We start from the raw sequence: 19642 nt of genomic DNA, 5'->3' as shown, positions 1-19642 counted from the left end.
TACGTGATACATAAAACAACAGAGATAGCATTAAATGCTTTTAGCTTCTGTTGGATAGTCAATACCCAGCTATGTTCCAGGAAACAAATAAATATGTGAATCCATTCCACACCAACAATACCCACCTACCTTCTCTGGAACTTGGTGAACCATTCAGTTTGTTATTCAGTGTCTGAGGTGCTGAGTTTTCCCGTGTGTTTCTCATATTAGGAACGCTGTGTTTCTCAGATTCAGAGGTTGGAGAAAATTCCTAGTATAAAAAAATGTACATTAGAGAATTTATTTCACTCTCTTTTTCTAGATTTTCTTTCACCTCATGACAGGAAAGTAAGGTTGTGCATAGCTCAATCACACTCAGTGTCTGACATATCAAAAGTTCATATGTTTGCAAAGATGCATATCATGGCAAAATAGATGAAGAAAAAAAATTAAGCCTCCTACCTGCTTTCTAGGGCCAGCTCCACCAGTTGGTTTCTGCACATTGGATTGGTTGGGGTCATTTCCAGATGGAAGTGCCCCCTCATGGGAAAGCAGAGGTGGCGGAGGAGGAGGAAGTGGCATTTCACTGGGGTAAAATGCATCTTTTATGTTTTCTGGAGCAGGTGGAGGGGGAGGGTAATCTGCAAAAAAAAGAAGAGCGTGTAATATGGGCAGATGAAGTTGCCAGGACTAAGGCACGTCCAAATGATGGGACGTTTTTGCAATAGATCGATCAGAGTGACAGAAACCATCCTGAACCAATGATCTTAAAAGAGTTTGGGCGCTCAGCTGCTTTAAAATGAACAATGAAAATTTAAAATATCAACAATTACTGTTAACTTCCTTATGAAGTTTTATGCCTGTTACTTAATCTCACTGAGCAGATTCAAGACCCCACTGTCTTTCCTGAAGGTTCATTACAAGATGGGGAAGTGCAGGCTTATCCTCTGAAATTTTCTTTAAACATCCATTCTTTGTACAAACTTGCAATAAGTGTCGGAAGGATTTTTAATTGTGTATCCATGACAGTCAAATCCATTTCTAGTTTTACCTGATGCATTACATGCATACATTTTGCAGCAGGAATCACTGGATAATGATCACAAAAGTTCATGAAGTCTGGTTGTTTTTTTCCCTTCTGTAAGCAAAGGGGTGTTGAGATAAGTTAATTAAGGATTGATATAGAATTGAATGTGGACTGCCCTTATCTGTATGGATCAGTAATGCGTTTCTCCACTATGCCTTTGGGGCAGACCTACAATCAAATTACCTTAGGCATTGCCACTTCCACCTGTGTCTTTACCCTAATGCAATCTAAACAATCTGAAATTGGACAGTAGCCCTGATTCATCATCTCAAACTATGCCCACTGTGAGTTCCATGGAAATGAATTAGAATGAAGTCACACTGATGAGAGACTGAGACGCACTCTGTTTTTTCCTTACCTTCGCTAGCGGAACGTACGTCTGGTTGTACGGTCACTGCCACTCCTTTCACACCCACGTTTTCAAATCTATTGAAGGAGGTCCCGGATCTAGGTGCTGACGGCACTAATTTTTGATGTCTATTGTCGACCACCCTTGCAGCTTCAAGAGATTTATATGGCTTCGGGGTGCTGATAGTCCCAGGAGTAGCAAGTTGAATATAAACTGAAGAAACTTTTCTTGTCTGAGACATCCTTGATTTGCAATACCTATAGATGCAAACAACAATACTGGACTTGAGATTCTTTGGTCTGGGGTACATCTAACCCTCTGCGGAGCCCTGGATATGGCAGACGTGATAAAAGGCAAATATCAGCTGCGGCTGCTGAAACACAGATTAACTGAGGTGCTCAAAAAATAACCTGAAATGTTTAAAACAAACTTCTGTTGTACTTGAAAGACCAGTCGTTGTATTTCAGGTAAGGTGAATGTATGGCTGCTTCTCCAGTTCCCAAATCCTGACAGCAGAGAGGCCCTACCATTGGAGAGGGCCAATAAACAGATTAGTTTCTTGCCTATTCAAATATATTTCTCTTTAGGTTTCTGAATTTCTTCTCTCAGAGGGCAATGATCCTCTGGAATTGTCTGCCCCCGAGAGTGGCATGGACACCAGATCATTAGATACACCGTAGTTAAGATGAAAATAGATCCTCTTTCATATACTGGGTCTACAGGAGAATGTTAAAAATATCATGGACCACACACACATCAAATGAAGAAGTTCTCAGAGGAGCCCAAGCAGTTCGATCACTCAGACCAACAATAAGAGAAAGACAACTCAGATTCCTAGGTCACATCATGCGGAAAGATGAACTAGAAAAACTCACACTCTCTGGAAAGATTGAGGGGAGCAAACCTAAAAGGAGACCTCGGCTTATGTACATCAAAAGCATAGTCAGGTGGCTACACATCGAGGAAATAGAAGTCATCCAAAAAACGAAGGATAGATCTATATGGAAAACCATGGTCACCAAAGTCCGCATCGGATATGGTACCTAGACAGACAGATATGAAAGATCAAGGAATTGAGGGTTATGAGGAACTGGCACAAAAAAGGAGTTGAAGCCAGCATAGATCAGCTATGATCTTATTGATACAGGGAAGGCTTGATGACATTGGTTAATATTAGAGTGAGCTACCAGTCTTTGGTAAGCTGTGCTGACACAGGCAAGATAACATGCTTCTTACCAAGGAAAAAGAGTGATAAGATGCAAGGAATGAATCTTACGGGAGCTCAAAGAGGGGTCTTGAGCAACACAACAAAATCCTGGAGGAGATCAACAGGTCAGTCAGCATCTATGGGAGGAAGTGAACTGTTGACATTTCACCAAGACCTTCTGAATTCCTCCAGCATTTTGTATCTGTTATTCAAGATTTCCAGGATCTGCTGAACTTCTTGTATCAAAGAGGGGTCTTCAAACAGGATGGCTTCCCAAAGTTGACCTTATGTTGATGCATTGACATTCACAGTTCTGTTACAAATAAGAACCAAACCAAAGCCTTATGAATACACCTATTTTGTCCAAATACATCAGGACTAGATCTAGCCCTCATACTTTTTATGTTTTCAGATAAAACAAATCAATAGAAGAATTTTAATGGAAATTACCAAATTATAGACCGAAAATGACAAGACCTTTAGGAAAAGCATGTCCCTTTCTGTTAGACTCAGCTGTTGCAACCAGATGGACAAAGTAATTGAAAGTTCCACTTCTAGTAAGGAGCAAATGAGATTGCAAACTGTATTTTTTTGCTACCACAGCCTGCACCAATCCTCTACAGGCAGCCATTCAGATACATGTTGCTTCAAGGATATAAAGTGTTGTTTGGCACATGCAATAAAAATACTCAGAACATCAATAACCCATTTGGCCCTGATATCCAATGTGATTTGTCACAATGGCAATCATAATGATACCAGCAGCCTTCCATAAAGGACGTAAATCATAGAAAGATAGCCATGTTCTAGGGCCTCAGACTGAGTACAAACAAACCGAGCAAATACTGTGGCTTAGGTGCTGTCTAAACCTTCCTGAAACTGTTAATGTGCCATGCAAATTCTAAGGAAATGACTGATTGCAATGGCCCACCTAGTAGTAGGTGTGTTGAGCAAGTAGTTCAAAGTTCAACTCTATGTATACACAATGCTGACTGATCCCAGGGTTTATTGGGTTTACTCGTGGTTGTGGCACTGGGAGTTTGGCTGCTGTCCCAAAACATGGTGGGGGAAATAAATCAGCAAAGGTTCCCGCTCTCAACCCATTCCAACCTCTTCTGCTTACAACACTATTTAATGATTCTACGATAAGACCAACTTCTTTGTAAGTTGCCTAGCAGATGACGCATTTCAGACAAGAAATAGCCTGTCAATTTTGCATTAGACACACCCAGATGAAATATTCAGGTGTTTAATTTGCTGAGAATTATTTCTGTTTCAATTAGTAGTTTGTATGGTTAATTGTACTTAAAAGAAAGGAAGAATACTGGACAAACCATTCAACTTCTTATTTGCAGGGATGGAGAAGAGCAATTCATTTAAGATTATGAGATACAGGAGCAGAATTAGGCCATCGGCCCATCGAGACTGCTCCACCATTGCATCATGGCTGATCCGATTTTCTTCTCTGCCCCAATCTCCTATCTTCTCCCCATATTCCTTCAAGCCCTGACCAATCAAGGATCTATCAACCTCTGCCTTAAATATACATAAAGACTTGGCCTCCACAGCTGCCTGTGGCAAAGAATTCCAGATTCACCACTCCCTGGCTGAAAAATGCTCTTCATATGACAAGCTATTCAATCCCGGACTCATTTAATCCTCTTGGTTTGTTTCGATATACTTACAGACAAGTACTCTCAAAAAGCAGAGCAACACCCACTTATCTGAGTGCATTTTTGAAGAACAATGAGGTACCAGAGGATGCCCAAAAGGTTGTGAAGCTAATGTTCAGCTCGCATCTGCCCAATCGGTAAAGGAGGGAAGAACACAGCAGGAAACAATGTAGCAGGAACAATACCCAAGCCGGTTTGAAAAAGGCAGTTTATAAATACTTACTGTATGTTACTGGCTACCGGTTGACACCTAGAATCCAATTGCACTTAGAGTTCCCTGAGGCACTTACCGAAACTGTAGTATTTGTCGTAGGAAGGCCAACAGCCCTGCAGGGTTTTTATTTCACTAGCACACCTCTTTCAGAGTCTACAAGCAGAACCACTCTGAGTCTGAACTGGTTCTAATTATCTCCTTCCCTCACCCAGGGATAGCCCGTCCGCCTACCTCTGCTTCACTTTACCATAAAAGGAGAATGAATTCCTCAGGCATTAGTACAGCAAACAGGAAGCTGCTCCCTAACCTATCCACTCCGCACAGACTCCGTTATCCATCGTCAAACTTCTGTTTAAAAAAATGCACTATAATGGGGTTCTAAGATAAGGCCAATCACTCTGGAAGTCTTTTGACAGATGATGTATTTCACACAAGAAATAGCCTGTTCGTTTTTGCATCATCTCCTCCAGCTGAAACATCCAGGTGCTGTTTACAGAGAGTTCTTTGTACTCTGGTTAAAATCTTGTGTGATTAATTTTACTGAAAAAGAAAGGACTGAAGGAACATTGCACCCCTGTGACTTCTAACTTCCCCAGAATTCCCTTTCCTTTTAGACGACTGCCTGCTAGAGATGAGTAAAGGCAATCCATGTTAACCCTTTCAGTTCTGTAAGCCATTATTTTAGGAAAGGCATCTTGAAACAGCTTCTCTGAAAGACAGCTCTCTTGAAAGATAAAATAATATATTAACAGGGTAAAAAAACTGGGCCAGGTAGGAAAAGATTTTTTTTTTGGTGAATATTTTTCCACTTTAAATTGCAGAATGTTAGTTCTTAAAGTTGGAATTGGTTTATTATTGTCACATGCACTGAGATACAGTGAAAAGCTTGTCTTTCACCCTGTTCATTACATAGTGCATTGAACAAGGTAAAACAATAGCAATGCAGAATAAGGTGTAAACACGAGGAATTCTGCAGATGCTGGAAATTCAAGCAACACACATCAAAGTTGCTGGTGAACACAGCAGGCCAGGCAGCATCTCTAGGAAGAGGTACAGTCGACATTTCAGGCCGAGACCCTTCGTCAGGACTAACTGAAGGAAGAGTGAGTAAGGGATTTGAAAGTTGGAGGGGGAGGGGGAGATCCAAAATGATAGGAGAAGACAGGAGGGGGAGGGATGGAGCCAAGAGCTGGACAGGTGATAGGCAAAGGGGATACGAGAGGATCATGGGACAGGAGGCCCAGGGAGAAGGAAAGGGGGAGGGGGGGGGAAATAAAGTGTAACAGCTGCAGAGAAAGTGTGGTGCAGGTAAACAATAAGGTGCAAAAAAATCATAACGAGGTAACTTGTGAGGTCAAGCATGCAGTTTATCACACTGGGGAACAGTGGGGTAGAAGTTACCCGTCAGATTGGTGGTGGGTGCTTTCAGGCTTTTGTATCTTCTGCCCAGTGGAAGAAAGGAGAAGAGGGAACGTCTGGGATGGGTAGGGTCTTTGAATATGGGGCTGCGAGAAGTAAAGGCAGAGTCCAAAGAGGGAAAGCTTGTTTTCATGATGTGCTTAGCTGTGTCCACAACTGTCTGCGGTATCTTGCAGTCTCAGGCGGAGCAGTTGCCATACCAAACACAATAAGCTGCTTTCTATTGTGCACCAATAAAAATTGGTAACGGTCCGACAGGAGCATGCCAACTTTCTTTAGACTCTTGAGGAAGTAGAGATGTTGGTGAGCTTTCTTGGCCATGACATCTACCAGGCTGGACCAGGATGGACCAGGACAGGCAATTGGTGAGATTCGCTCAACAGAATTTAAAGCTCTCAGCCTCTCAACCTCAGCATCATTGATATCGACAAGCGCATGTGCATTGCTCCCCCTTCCTGAAAGCAAAGACCAGTTCCCCTGGTTTGCCAACGTTGACAGAAAGATTGTTATCATGTTACCATGTTACTAAGTTTTCTGCCTCCTTCCTGTACTCTGACTTCTTGTTATCTGTGATACGGCCACCACAGTGATATTATCTGCAAACTTGTAGATTGAGTTAGAGCAGAATACGTACATGAAGTCATGAGTGTGCTGGGAGTAGAGTTAGGGGATGAGGACACAACCTTGTGGAGCGCCTGTGTTTAGAATAATCATGGCAGAGGTGTTGTTGCCTATTCTTATTGATTCTGCTCTGTTGCTCAGGAAGTCAAAGCTCCACTTGCTGAGGGACATGTTGACTCCTAGGATCCAGGGTTTGGTGATAAATTTGCTTGGAATTCCAAGTATTGAAGACAGAGATGTAGTCAATAAATAATAGTCCGAGATTGGTGTCTGGATGCTCCAGAGATGGTGTAGGACCAGGGGGATTCCAACCACTGTTTACCTGCTTCAGTGGTAAGCAAATTATAGTGGGCTGAGGAAATGAAGATCAATATTAAAGACAGTCCTAGGAATTGCTTCATGAATAATCTCATTGAAACCCGTCGAATATTGAAAGGCCTAGATAGAGTGGACAATGGAAAGATATTTCCAAAGGAGGGAGACTTGGACTGGAGGGCAGAGCCTCAGAATAGAGGGATGTTCCTCTAGAACAGAGACGAGAAGGAATTTCTTTGGCTAGAGGATGGTGAATCTTTGGAATTCATACTGCAGATGGCTGTGGAGGCCGAGTCATTGAGTATAGTTAAAGTGGAAGTTGATAGTTTCTTGATTAGTAAGAGCATAAAAGGTTATGGGGAGAAGGCAGGAGAGTGGGGTTGAGAGGTTTAATAAATCAGCCATGATGGAAGGGTGGAGCAGACTCAATAGACAAAATGGCCTAATTCTGCTCCTATGTCTTATGGTCTGTGGTCTATAACACTGTTTGTGAAAGTCACACAAAGAGTGAGGGTGTTATTGAATATCCACATGTAACAGCACACTGAAAATGGCATTAGTGATTTTGATGCAGCATATCCTATTCTTGTGTTGCAAGTTCTTGCACTTGTCCGCATGTAGGTCACAGGTGCAATATTTGCAGCCGGTTCTTAAAGGCGTATAACATAAAATGTTTCCAATTATAGGACAGGAGTGAGCCGAGGTTACAGTGATGAGAGAGGGGTGGGAGAGTGGTCCCAAAGTGTTGAAGGGACTTGGAAGGCTTATGAAGGAGACATTTTTTTTGTGCAAGGGGACGACAGAATCGGCCAGGGCTACAATACGCTCCTGCAAGGGCACGAGTGCAGTGTGAATTTGTGGTCTATATCTTGAGATAACCTACAACGTAAGTAAATGCTACTCTCAAAGGCAAAGAAAAATAGATCATATCTTTTCTTCGTCACTTTGGAGGCCTCACTAATGTAGCGGCAATCAGAAGACTGGGACATGTGGCTGAGTTCAGCAGCAGCCTTTGAAATTATCCTGAGGCAAAGAGGCTGAGTCCCAGCCCTACCTGCCAAAAAGATCAAGGCACATGTAAGATAGATCTTTGAAGACATAGGAATCCATGGGTCTCCAAGAATATAAAAAATGCAGTTGGAGCGTTAATAGCACAATTTCAGGAAATTAGTCAAATATGACGGCAGAATATAGTATTAATGGTAAAACTCTTGGCAGTGTGGAGGATCAGAGGGATCTTGGGGTCCGAGTCCATAAGACGCTCAAAGCAGCTGTGCAGGTTGACTCTGTGAATAAGGCATATGGTGTATTGGCCTTCATCAATCGTGGAATTGAATTTAAGAGCCAAGAGGTAATGTTGCAGCTATATAGGACTCTGGTCAGACCCCACTTAGAGTACTGTGCTCAGTTCTGGTTGCCTCACTACAGGAAGGATGTGGAAGCCATAGAAAGGGTGCGGAGGAGATTTACAAGGATATTGCCTGAATTGGGGAGCATGCCCTATGAAAACAGGTTGAGTGAACTCAGCCTTTTCTCCTTGGAGCGACGGAAGATGAGCGGTGACCTGATAGAGGTGTGTAAGATAATGAGAGGTATTGATCATGTGGATAGTCAGAGGCTTTTTCCCAGGGCTGAAATGGTTCCCACAGGAGGACACAGGTTTAAAGTGCTGAGGAGTAGGTACAGAGGAGATGTCAGGGGTAAGTTTTTTACTCAGAGAGTGGTGAGTGCGTGGAATGGGCTGCCAGCAACGGTGGTGGAGATGGATATGATAGGGTCTTTTAAGAGACTTTTGGATAGGTACATGGAGCTTAGAAAAATAGAGGGCTATGGGTAACCCTAGGTAATTTATAAGGTAGGGACATGTTCGTCATAACTTTGTGGGCTGGAGGGACTGCATTGTGTTGTAGGTTTTCTATGTTTCTATGTTAACTCTGTTTTGTGAATGAGTAAGAATTGAGAGACAATTAAGATTGAAAGATAAATTTTGCAATGCTTATGCGTCTGCTATTGTCATCCTTTGTGGGGAAATTTATGCCAAAAACAGAACATTCTAGAGAGAACAACATTTCTGTCAAAGATGTCAAATATATATTTGGTTCCGTAGTGTGTACCCAACCCCTTATCTCAAAGAGTTAAATTTCCTGCCAGTCATAAATATACCCAGAAATGTGTGCAAGATAGTACCATTCCATGCCAAGCTGATTTCAGCAGGGTTTTGTCAAAACATTTTTAGCTATTGGTGTCCCATTAATTACTCACAAGTCAGTACAAGATGTGCTAAATGCAGATAAAATCTCCTTTTACATTGCCCAGTTAAACAAGATCATATCAGTAAACACTTAGGTAAAATTCAGTGGTGAAGCTCCTTCCAAACTGCTCCAAGTATTCCCTGACAATCAAACAGAGTTAGGTACAAAATGAGGTGACCTCTACGCTATCTTACTCAAAAACCTTATCTCAGGAGCACAACTGAGGAGCACGATATCATGTCCCACATCAATCTTCCTTTGGGGTTACAATATAAACTATATCTGGCTCAATAGGTCCATGTTTGAGCTCCATTTCAAAGAATCCAATGCACAATGATGTTGGATGCAGTCTATGTGGAGTTTGCATGCTCTTGCTGAGACCAAATGGGTCCCTCTGGGTGCTCTGGATTTCTTTCCACATCCCAAAGACGTGTGGGTTTGCTGATTCATTGGCCACACCGATTTGCCCCTATTGTGTAAATGAGTGGTAGAATCTGGGTGAAACTTGTAAGATATATATATTATTTAATTATTGAAGTACAGCACATAGGCCATTCTAGCCCTTCAAGCCGTGCTGCCCCAGCAATCCCCCAGTTTAATCCTAGCCTAATCACGGGACAATTTACAATGACCAATTAACCTGCCAACCAGTACGTCTTTGGACTGTGGGAGGAAACCAGGAGGAAACCCACACCGGTCATGGGGAGAACGTACAAACTCCTTTCAGGCAGTGGTGGGAATTGAACCCAGGTCTCCTGCACTGTAAACCGTTGTGCTAACCACTACGCTGCCACGCCGCCCCCAATATGAGGAGAATAAAAAGAGATGAGTGTAAAATGGATGCCGGATGCAACAAGACCTGGGCAGTATCCAGGCCTCGGTCAAGTGGCAAGTAACATTCGTATCACATGATTGCTAGGCAGTGTCCATATCCAACAAGAGAAAATCTTGCTATTGCTCCCTAATATTCAATGACATTACCATCACTGAATACCCTGCTATCAATATTCTGGGAGTTACCATTGCCCAGAAACTGGACTCGAGCAGCCGTATACAATGTGACTACAATAACTGGTCTGGCACAAGTACCTCACCTCCTAACTCCCAAAGCCTATCCACCATCTGCAAGGGTCAAGTCAGGAAGATGCTGGAATCTGCTCCACCTGCCTGGATGAGTGCAACTTCAACAACACTCAAGAGGCTTGGCAGCCTACAGCCCTTCTGAGAGGCGCTCCACCCACCAGCATTCACTCACCGCAACACCGTAGCAGCACTTTGTTCCATGTACCAGATGCCCTGCAGCAACCCACAAGGGCTCTTCAGACCGAACCCACAACCTCTACCATTTCGAAGGGGGAGAGCGGCAAGAGCATTGGATCACCACCACCTGGAAGATGCCCTTCAAGTCACACACCATCTTGACTTGGAAAGATATCACCGTTCCTTTGCAATTGCTGGGGCAAAGTCCTGGAACTCTCTCCCTAACAACATTGTGGGCACAGCCACACCTCAAAGGACTACAGCAGGTCAGGAGGGTAGCCCACCACCTCCTTCTCAAGGGCAATTAGGGATGGGAAATGAAATGCTGGCTCTGCCTGTGAAGGAGTAATAACAAAATGACAGAGCAACACGCACAAAATGCTGGGGGCAGCATCTATGGAAATGAATAAACAGCTGATGGAAATGAATTAACAGTTGATGGAAATGAATAAACAGTTGATGGAAATGAATTAACAGTTGATGTTTCAGGCCAAGTCCCTTCTTCAGGGCTGCATTAGCATCTGCAGATTTTCTCTTGTTAATGACTGTTCCAGTCTTGCTGTCAGAAGTGCAGTACTGAACGCACATCAGACACACTTCTGGATGTGACAGAAAATCTTGCACAGTCTGGCCTCTAATGTGGTTGAGCAGATCCCAAAGCATCATCATCATTATGCATGATGTGAGCGATCATGGTCTTTCCAGGGCCATGATTGTTCTTGGCAAATTTTTCTGCAGAAACCTTCTTATGGGCAGTGTCTTTACAAGACGGGTGACCCCAGCCATTAACAATATACTCTTCAGAGATTGCCTGCCTGGAGTCAGTGGTTGCAGAACCAGGGCTTGTAATAAGCACCAGCTGCTCATACGACCATCCACCTCCTGATCCCATAGCTTCTCATGGGGGTGTGGGGCTGAGTAGGTGCTACATTTTGCCCAAGGATGACTTGCAGGCTAGCAGAGGGAAGGAACGCCTCGCACCTCCTTTGGTTGGGACCTACCTGCACCATGATCCCAAAGCGCTGTCTGAATAAATGTGGGAATTCTCCTGGTGTCCTGGTCAGCATTAATCCCTCCAAAACTACAACATAAAAATGATCGGTTCATTTACCTTACTGACATTCTTGAGACCCTGCTATGCAATTTGGCTGCCACACTTGGCACTATTGTACCTCACTTCACGAATACTTAGAACCAGCTGCACCTCTAGCCAAGCCATTCTGACACGGGCTTTACCTGACAACGTGGAAAACTGGCTGAGTGTATTCTGTTCACAAACAGTAGTAAGTCCCAATCATCAACAAGGTGGTGGAAGCTATCATCAACAATATATACCAAATTTCACCTACTCCACAAGAACCTACTCACCAATGTCCATTTTGGGTCTCAACAGGACCACTCGTTTCCAGACTTCATGATACCCTTGGTGTAAATATGGACTGCCTTGGTCTAAACAGCGACTGCCCTTGGCTTAAAGGCAGAATTTAATTAAATGCGGTACCAAGGTGCCCCAGCAAAACTAGGTATCAAAGGGAGTACACTCCAGTGTTTGGAGTCACAAGGGAAAGTGGTTGTGTTCATCAGGAGTCATCATCCCTGCCCCAGGATGTCACTGCAAGAATTCCTGGGGAGAGTGTCCTCCCCAAAACTGATGACCTGCTTTCCATCATAAAGTCAGAAGCTGTCTCACATCTCTTGTGATCCAGGTTTGATCCTGATATCTGGTGTTCTCTACATGGAGTTTGTACGTTCTCCCTGTGGGTTTCCCCCAGTGCTCCAGCTTCCTTTCATCTACAAAAGGATACTTTTGACTACTGTAACTTTCTTCTAGTGGAGGTGGATGTCAAAAGAATGAGGCTGTATTAATAGGAAAAACATTTACAAGGAAATAAGTGGGATTGATGAGATTGATCTGCGGCAAGCAGAGACTCAAGGGATGGAATGGCCTTCTGCAGTATACTATGAAGCTATGAAATGTAAGAATCAGTGGTTCATTAATGATTGCATAATGTTCATTTTCATTTGCAGTTCTTCAGCAAATGAAGAGGTATGTACCTATCTATTTACAAGAGAATCGAGACAACATTCAGGGCTGGGCTGTTAATTGACATTGGTGATTGACCAGTAACGTTCATGACACGAAGTGTCAGGCAATAAACATCTCCGGTGAACAAGAAGCTGAAGTAGAGCTTTAGTGATCCAGATTCAACCCTGACTTCCAGGGCTGTCTGTGTGGAGTTTGCACATTCTTCCTGTGAATGGTTGGGGTTCTTCTGGGTATTTTAGTTTCCTCCCATCTCCAATGGAACCACCGTCTAGGCTGATCTTCCCCTCCCTTCCCTATTTCCACAGGGATCACTCCCTCCATAACTCCCTTTCTGCATCTTCCTATCTACTGATCCCGGCACCTATCTCCACAATTATGCTAATACTTGCCCCTCCACCTCTTAACCCCCATCACCATTCAAGGCCCTAAACAGTCCTTCCAGGTGAGGCAGCACTTCACATGTGGATCCATTGGTACCTTTTATTGCAACGTCTGCTCCCAATGCAAACCCCCTGTATATTGGTGAGACCTGATGCAAACTGGGGCTATCGTTTCACTGATCACCTTTGCTGTAGCAGCCAAGATCTTCTGGTGGCCAGCCATTTTAATTCCACTTCCCATTCCTTCTCTGATATGTCTGTCCACGGCCTCCTCTGCGGCCAAGAGTGGAGAGGCAACGCATCATATTCCATCTTGGTCGTCTCCAAACTGACGGCATCAGCATCGATTTCTCCAACTACCAGTAACCACTTCCCTCTGTTCACAATCTCCTCCCTTTTTTATTCCGTTAACCATGTGGCCCCTTCATCCTTTCTCTTTCCCCTCCTCCATCCTCACAATCCACCCATCACCCACCACCTTCTTCCTCCCTCTGGCTCTCCACCCCTGTCCTTTTAATCCATGATCAGCTATCCTCTCCTATAAGACTCTGCCTTCTTGCCTCTTCCACCTGCCAGCTTCTCATATCATTCCCGCTCCCCCTCCCTCACCTGCCTACCTTCCCTCTCTCTCTTGATTCACCTATCACCCACTAGGTGGTACTTCTCTCCATAACCTCCCTCCACCCTTAATTCTGGCTTCTGCCCTCTTCCTTTCCTGATGAAAGGTCTTGGCCTATAGTGTCAATTGTTCATTTCCCTCCATTGATGCTGCATCACCTGCTGAGTTCCTCACCTGCCCACCTGGACAAGCCAGCGAGCACTGTGAGGGTCATGTTTTTTGACTTCTCCAGTACGTTCAACACCATCCGCCCTGCTCTGCTGGGGGAGAAGCTGACAGCGATGCAGGTGGATGCTCCCCTGGTGTCATGGATTCTTGATTACCTGACTGGCAGACCACAGTACGTGTGCTTGCAACACTGTGTGTCCGACAGTGATCAGCAGCACTGGGGCTCCACAGGGGACTGTCTTGTCTCCCTTTCTCTTCACCATTTAAACCTCGGACTTCAACTGCTGCACAGAGTCTTGTCATCTTCAGAAGTTTTCAGATGACTCTGCCACAGTTGAATGCATCAGCAAGGGAGATGGGGCTGAGTACAGGTCTACGGTGGGAAACTTTGTCACATGGTGTGAGCAGAATTATCTGCAGCTTAATGCGAATTCATAACTTACTGGCATAATTTACATATTACTATTTAACTATTTACGGTTCTATTACTATTTATTATTTATGGTGCAACTGTAACGAAAACCAATTTCCCCGGGATCAATAAAGTATGACTATGACTAGGACTATTTTGTGTGTGTTATTGGAAATATATTATCTGTCCTTCACTGTCATCCCAGAAATCTGTGCAGCAGCACCATTTTCAATAGACGAAATACAGAATTCAAGAACGTAGTTCATTATCACCTTCACAAGGGCAAGCGAATGACTAATAGACGTTAGTTTTGCCAGCAGTTCCCAGATCGCGGAAGTAAACAGCAAATGATCTGCAGCAGCTGCCCCGGCCCTATCTTCCCTATTGTTCTTCTATCGGTGGGACCTGTTCCTGTCAGTTTCCGACTCCAGTGTCAGTTGCAAGTTGCCTGGCCTGTGAACTGTCTGCCCTGCATGATTGCTTGTCTCCCAACAGCGACTGTGTTTGTTCTGGTCACTCCCTGCCCCCAGTGTGTTGCTTTACTGATTTGCAGTGACGTGTAAGATGTTTTTACACCAACAGCCTCTGTGAAATCTGTCACAGTTTTTTTGTCAGCCTTTGGTTGTTCGTCAGTCTTTGTATAGTTTTTCGTAAAATCTATTATATATATTTTTATTATTTTCCTGTAAATGCCTGCAAGAAAATGAATCTCAAGTTAGTATATGGTAATATATGCTTAGTTCGATAATAAATTCACTTTGACTTTTGATACCTTAGCAAATGATTGGATCCCTTGGGTCCAGATGAGTGTTGTTCAACTGCTATTGGTGTTCAGTGTGTCAATCATACCTTAGAAGTCCGTAAAACATGGGAGCAGAATTAGGGCATTTGACCCATCATGTTTGCTCTGCCATTCCATCATGGCTGAATTATTATCCCTTTCAACCCCATTCTCCTACCTTCTCTCCATAACCTTTGACGCCCTGATTAACCAAGAACCTTTCAACCTCTGCTTTAAATATACCCAATGAATTGGCGTGTGCCCCTGGCTGTGGTAATGAATTCCACAGATTCACCAGCCTCTGTCCAAAGAAATTTTTCCTTATCTCTGTTCCAAATGAAATGCCTTTCAGTTTTGAAGTTGTGCCCTCTGGTCCTAGATGCTGCCGCATCCACTCTCTCTAGGCTGTTCAATATTCAATAGGGTTCATTCTTCTAAACTCCAGTGAGTACAGGCCCAAGCTATCAAACACTCCTCACATTAACCCTTTCGTTCCTGGAATCATTCTCGTGAACCTCCTCTGGACCCTTTCCAATGCCGGCACATCTTTTCTTAGGTAAGGGGCCCAAAACTGCTCACAATACTCCAAGTGCAGACAGACTAATGCCTTATAAAGCCTCAGTACTAAATCCTTGCTTTTGTATTCTTGTACTCTCGAAATGAATGCTATCATTGCATTTCCCATCCTTACCACCAACTCAAACCTGAAAAGTAACCTTTAGGGAATCCTGTAGGAGAACCCCCAAGTCCCTTTGCACCTCTGATTTTTGAATTTTCTCCCCACTTAGAAAATAGTCTATGCCTTTAGTCCTTCTACTAAAGTGTATGACCATGCATTTCCCTACAATTCTCCATCTGCCACTTTTTTGCCTATTCCCCCCGAATCCTTCCATTGACACCCTGCTTTCTTAACACTACATGCCCCTCCATCTATCTCCGAACCGTCCACAAACTTGGTCACTAAGCCATCAATTTTGTCATCCAAGTCATTGACATATAATGTGGAAAAAAGTGGTCCCAAGGCTAACCCTGTGGCACGCCACTAGCCTCCGGCAGACAACCGAAGAAAGTCTCCTTTATTCCCACTCTTTGCCTCCTGCCAGTCAGCCAATGTTCTATCCATTCTAGTACCTTTCCTGTAATACCATGGCACAGTGGTCCCCAACCTCCGGGCCGCGGACCGATACACTGCCGCGAAGCATGTAGGGGTGCAGCGGTGGCCGGAACGCACCCGTGCTTCATTACCACAGCCAGGGGCACACGCCAATTCATTGGGTATATTTAAAGCAGAGGTTGAAAGGTTCTTGGTTAATCAGGGCGTCAAAGGTTATGGAGAGAAGGTAGGAGAATGGGGTTGAAAGGGATAATAATTCAGCCATGATGGAATGGCAGAGCAAATCAAGCTAATTAATTAGGTGCCGCCGGGCACGTAAATGTCGGCCCAGATCAGAGGCGACGCATATCGGCAATCACCTCTGATCTGGGCCGACATTTACGTGCTGGGCAGCACCTAATTAATTAGCTTGTTTATTTCGGCTTTTTTCTTAAAGCTGTGCTGGGTGCGCCCTGGCTACCACTGCACCACTGCATTCTTCGCGGCAATGTATCGGTCCGCGGCCCAGAGGTTGGTGTCCACTGCCGTGGCCTCTTACTTTGTTAAGTATCCTCGTGTGCGGCACTTTGGCAAAGACCTTCTGAGAATTCAAATAAACCACTGACTCTCCCTTGTCTATCCTGGCTGTTATTTCCTCAAGATATTCCAACAGATTTTTCAAGCAAGATTTGCCCATTAGAAAACTATGCTGACTTTGGCCTATTTTATCATGTGTCTCCAAGTACCCTGAAACCTCATCCTTAATAATAGACTCCAACATCTTTTGAACCACTGAAATCAGGCTAACTGGCCTATAATTTCCTTTCTTCTGCCTCCCTCCCTTCTTAAAGTGTGGAGTGAAATTTGCAACTTTCCAGTCCTCAGGAACCATTCCCAAATCTATTGATTCTTGAAAGATCATTACTAATGTCTCTGCAGTCTCTTCAGCTACCTCTTTCAGAACCCAGGGGTGTAGTCCATCTGGTCAGGTGACTTATCTAGCTTCCAGAGCACCTTTTCCTTAGTTATAGCAACTACACTCACTTCTGCCCCCTGACACTCTCGAACTTCTGGCATTCTGCTCGTGTCTTCCGCGGTGAAGACTGACTCAAAATACTTAGTAAGTTTGTCCGCCATTTCCTTGTCAAACATTACTACCTCTCCAGTGTCATTTTCCAGCAGTCCGATATCCACTCACTCACACCTCTTTCTTACTCTTTATATATTTGAAAAAAACTTTTTGTATCCTATCTTATATTATTGGCTAGCTTACCTTGATATTTCACCTTTCATTATCTGTGTTCTCTGAGAGTGGCAGGGAATGGAGGGTGACTCTGGGGAATGAATATCCAACAATTTCCTCAGGATACCCCTAAAATATTGTTTATACGCACTACTTTTGCTGCACAGCCTCGGCAGCTGGGTCCTATTTGTGGCAGAAAAGCAGTTTAAAAGCAAAAAGTGAATTTGAAGTATGGAAGGAATGCGCAGAGAGAACAACTGTGGGGAGATTGCACGATAATTAAAGCTGATTAATGCCATTTTGCACACTATTTATTTAGCACAGGAGTCCCTGTGAAGCATCTAATTGTTGTTGGAATTATTACTCCCTGGAGTCCATTCCTGATGTCAGCTTGGTTCAATGGCAGCCCTGTCATCTCCCCCTCTCCCCCGTACATAAATAATCTAAATTGATTCTACACGGTAGTCCTGGAAGAATGTTACATTTCTGCAGGTGTCATTTTTCCGGGGGCTGGCAGGGGTCATCATATTTAAGTTTGCTGACGACACCACTGTTGTTGGTGATCAATTGGCATACAGGAGGGAGATTAAAAATCTGGCTGTATGGTGCCACAACAACGACCTCTCTCAATATCAGCAAGACCAAAGAACTGATTATTGACTACAGGAGGAACAATCTGGAGGTCCATGATCATCAGGGGATCATGGATGGTAGGCATATTTAAATTCCTCGACGTTTTCATTTCAGAAGATCTTTCCTAAATCCAGCACATATATACCATTACAAAGAAGTCACGGCAGTGCCTCCACTTTCTTAGAAGTTTGAGAAGATTGGGGATGTCATCTAAAACTTTATGGATGCATGGTGGAGAGTACAACAACTGGTCTCGTCACAGCCTGGTATGGAAACTCCAATGCCCTCGACTGGAAAAGCCTACGAGAAGTAGTGGATACAGACCAGTGCACCATGAGTAAAGCCCTCCCCACCATGGCACACACCTACAAGGGAGAGAGAGCTTTGCAGGGAAGCAGCATTCATCATCAGGGACCCCCACCATCAGGCCATGCTCCCTGTTCGCTGCTGCCATCAGAAAGGAGGTACAGGAGCCTCAGGACCCACACGGTTATTGCACCTCAACTATCAGGCTGTTGAACCAGAAGGGATAACTTCACTCGCCCCGACACTGAACTGATCCCATAACCCATGGACTCACTTTCAAGTTCATGTTCTCGATAGTTATTGCTTATATATAGCACGTGGCTAAATGGTTAAGACATTGGACTAGCAACCTGAAGGCTGTGAGTTCGAGCCCCAGCCAAGGGAACGTGTGTGTCCTTGAGCAAGGCACTTAACCACACATTGCTCTGCGACGACACTGGTGCCAAGCTGTATGGGTCCTAATGCCCTTCCCTTGGACAACATCGGTGTTGTGGAGAGGGGAGACTTGCAGCATGGGCAACTGCTGGTCTTCCATACAACCTTGCCCAGGCCTGCGCCCTGGAGAGTGAAGACTTTCCAGGCGCAGATCCATGGTCTCGCAAGACTAACGGATGCCTTTACTTTTACTTATATTTCTATTTTGTATTTGCACAGATTTTTGGCTTTTGCACATTGGTTGTTTGTCCATGTGTGTTTTTCATTGATTCTATTGTGTTTCTTTGTAATTACTGTGAATGCATGCAAGATCTCAGGGTAGCGTGTGATGACATGAGGGGGAACTTCTTTACTCAGAGAGTGGTAGCTGTGTGGAATGAGCTTCCAGCAGAAGTGGTTGAGGCAGGTTCGATGTTGTCATTTAAAGTTAAATTGGATAGATATATGGACAGGAAAGGAATGGAGAGTTATGGACCGAGTGCAGGTCGGTGGGACTAGGTGAGAGTAAGAGTTCAGCACGGACTAGAAGGGCCGAGATGGCCTGTTTCCGTGCTGTAATTGTTATATGGTTATATATGTACTTTGATAATAAATTTGCTTTGAACTTTAAAACCAACTTTCCACTTACCTTTGATCAATCAATTTGCACGGCACTATTTAAAGAAGCTCGATATTAATCCCCCAGCCAAGAGTTTTAATGATAATTAAATGTTAATTGGATCATTGCTCTTTTGTCAGATTGTTGCTGATACTAGATGTGTGAAACACGACACTGCCCAAATGACTCAACCTTGCGTACCTACATCCCCCAAGCGAAATTCTCATGCCTGTAGCATATCTGAAATCCATCAGCATTTGATTATCTCTATCTTGCAGAGGATGATGAATGTCTGGAATGCTCTAACCCACTTGTAGAGACTAGCTTCATTGTAAGTATTTAATATCACGTAAGGCAAAGATTTGAAAGAGTTTGGAATTGACAAAAATGGGATTGGGGCAGATCTCCTGGGATACTGAATGACAGGGAGAGCTCAAACAGCTAAGACTCCTGCACATATTTTGTGACATTCTTATACATATTTCTCCTCGGTTTCTGTCTTCAAGGTGCTAACCCGGCCCGGAGTTGGCGGTACTGAGGTGGTGCCTCTC

General features: G+C 44.0%; 1 protein-coding gene across 1 annotated transcript in view; it reads right to left on the bottom strand.

Moving 5' to 3' along the window:
- The window catches only part of fblim1 (filamin binding LIM protein 1), a 30664-nt gene extending 25604 nt beyond the window's left edge, over positions 1–5060 (bottom strand). The window contains exons 1-4 of the mRNA XM_072245394.1: positions 4586–5060; positions 1425–1672; positions 442–620; positions 130–250 (exon numbers count right to left, since the gene is read on the bottom strand). Of these exons, the coding sequence (XP_072101495.1) occupies positions 130–250; positions 442–620; positions 1425–1656 (532 nt within the window). The 5' untranslated portion in view covers positions 1657–1672; positions 4586–5060. The remainder of the gene's footprint in view (positions 1–129; positions 251–441; positions 621–1424; positions 1673–4585) is intronic.
- Between the last annotated feature and the right edge of the window lie 14582 nt (positions 5061–19642).

Source organism: Mobula birostris, chromosome 27, assembly GCF_030028105.1.
Source record: "Mobula birostris isolate sMobBir1 chromosome 27, sMobBir1.hap1, whole genome shotgun sequence".
NCBI lineage: Eukaryota > Metazoa > Chordata > Chondrichthyes > Myliobatiformes > Myliobatidae > Mobula > Mobula birostris.
This window is presented reverse-complemented; position numbering and strand designations above follow the sequence as displayed.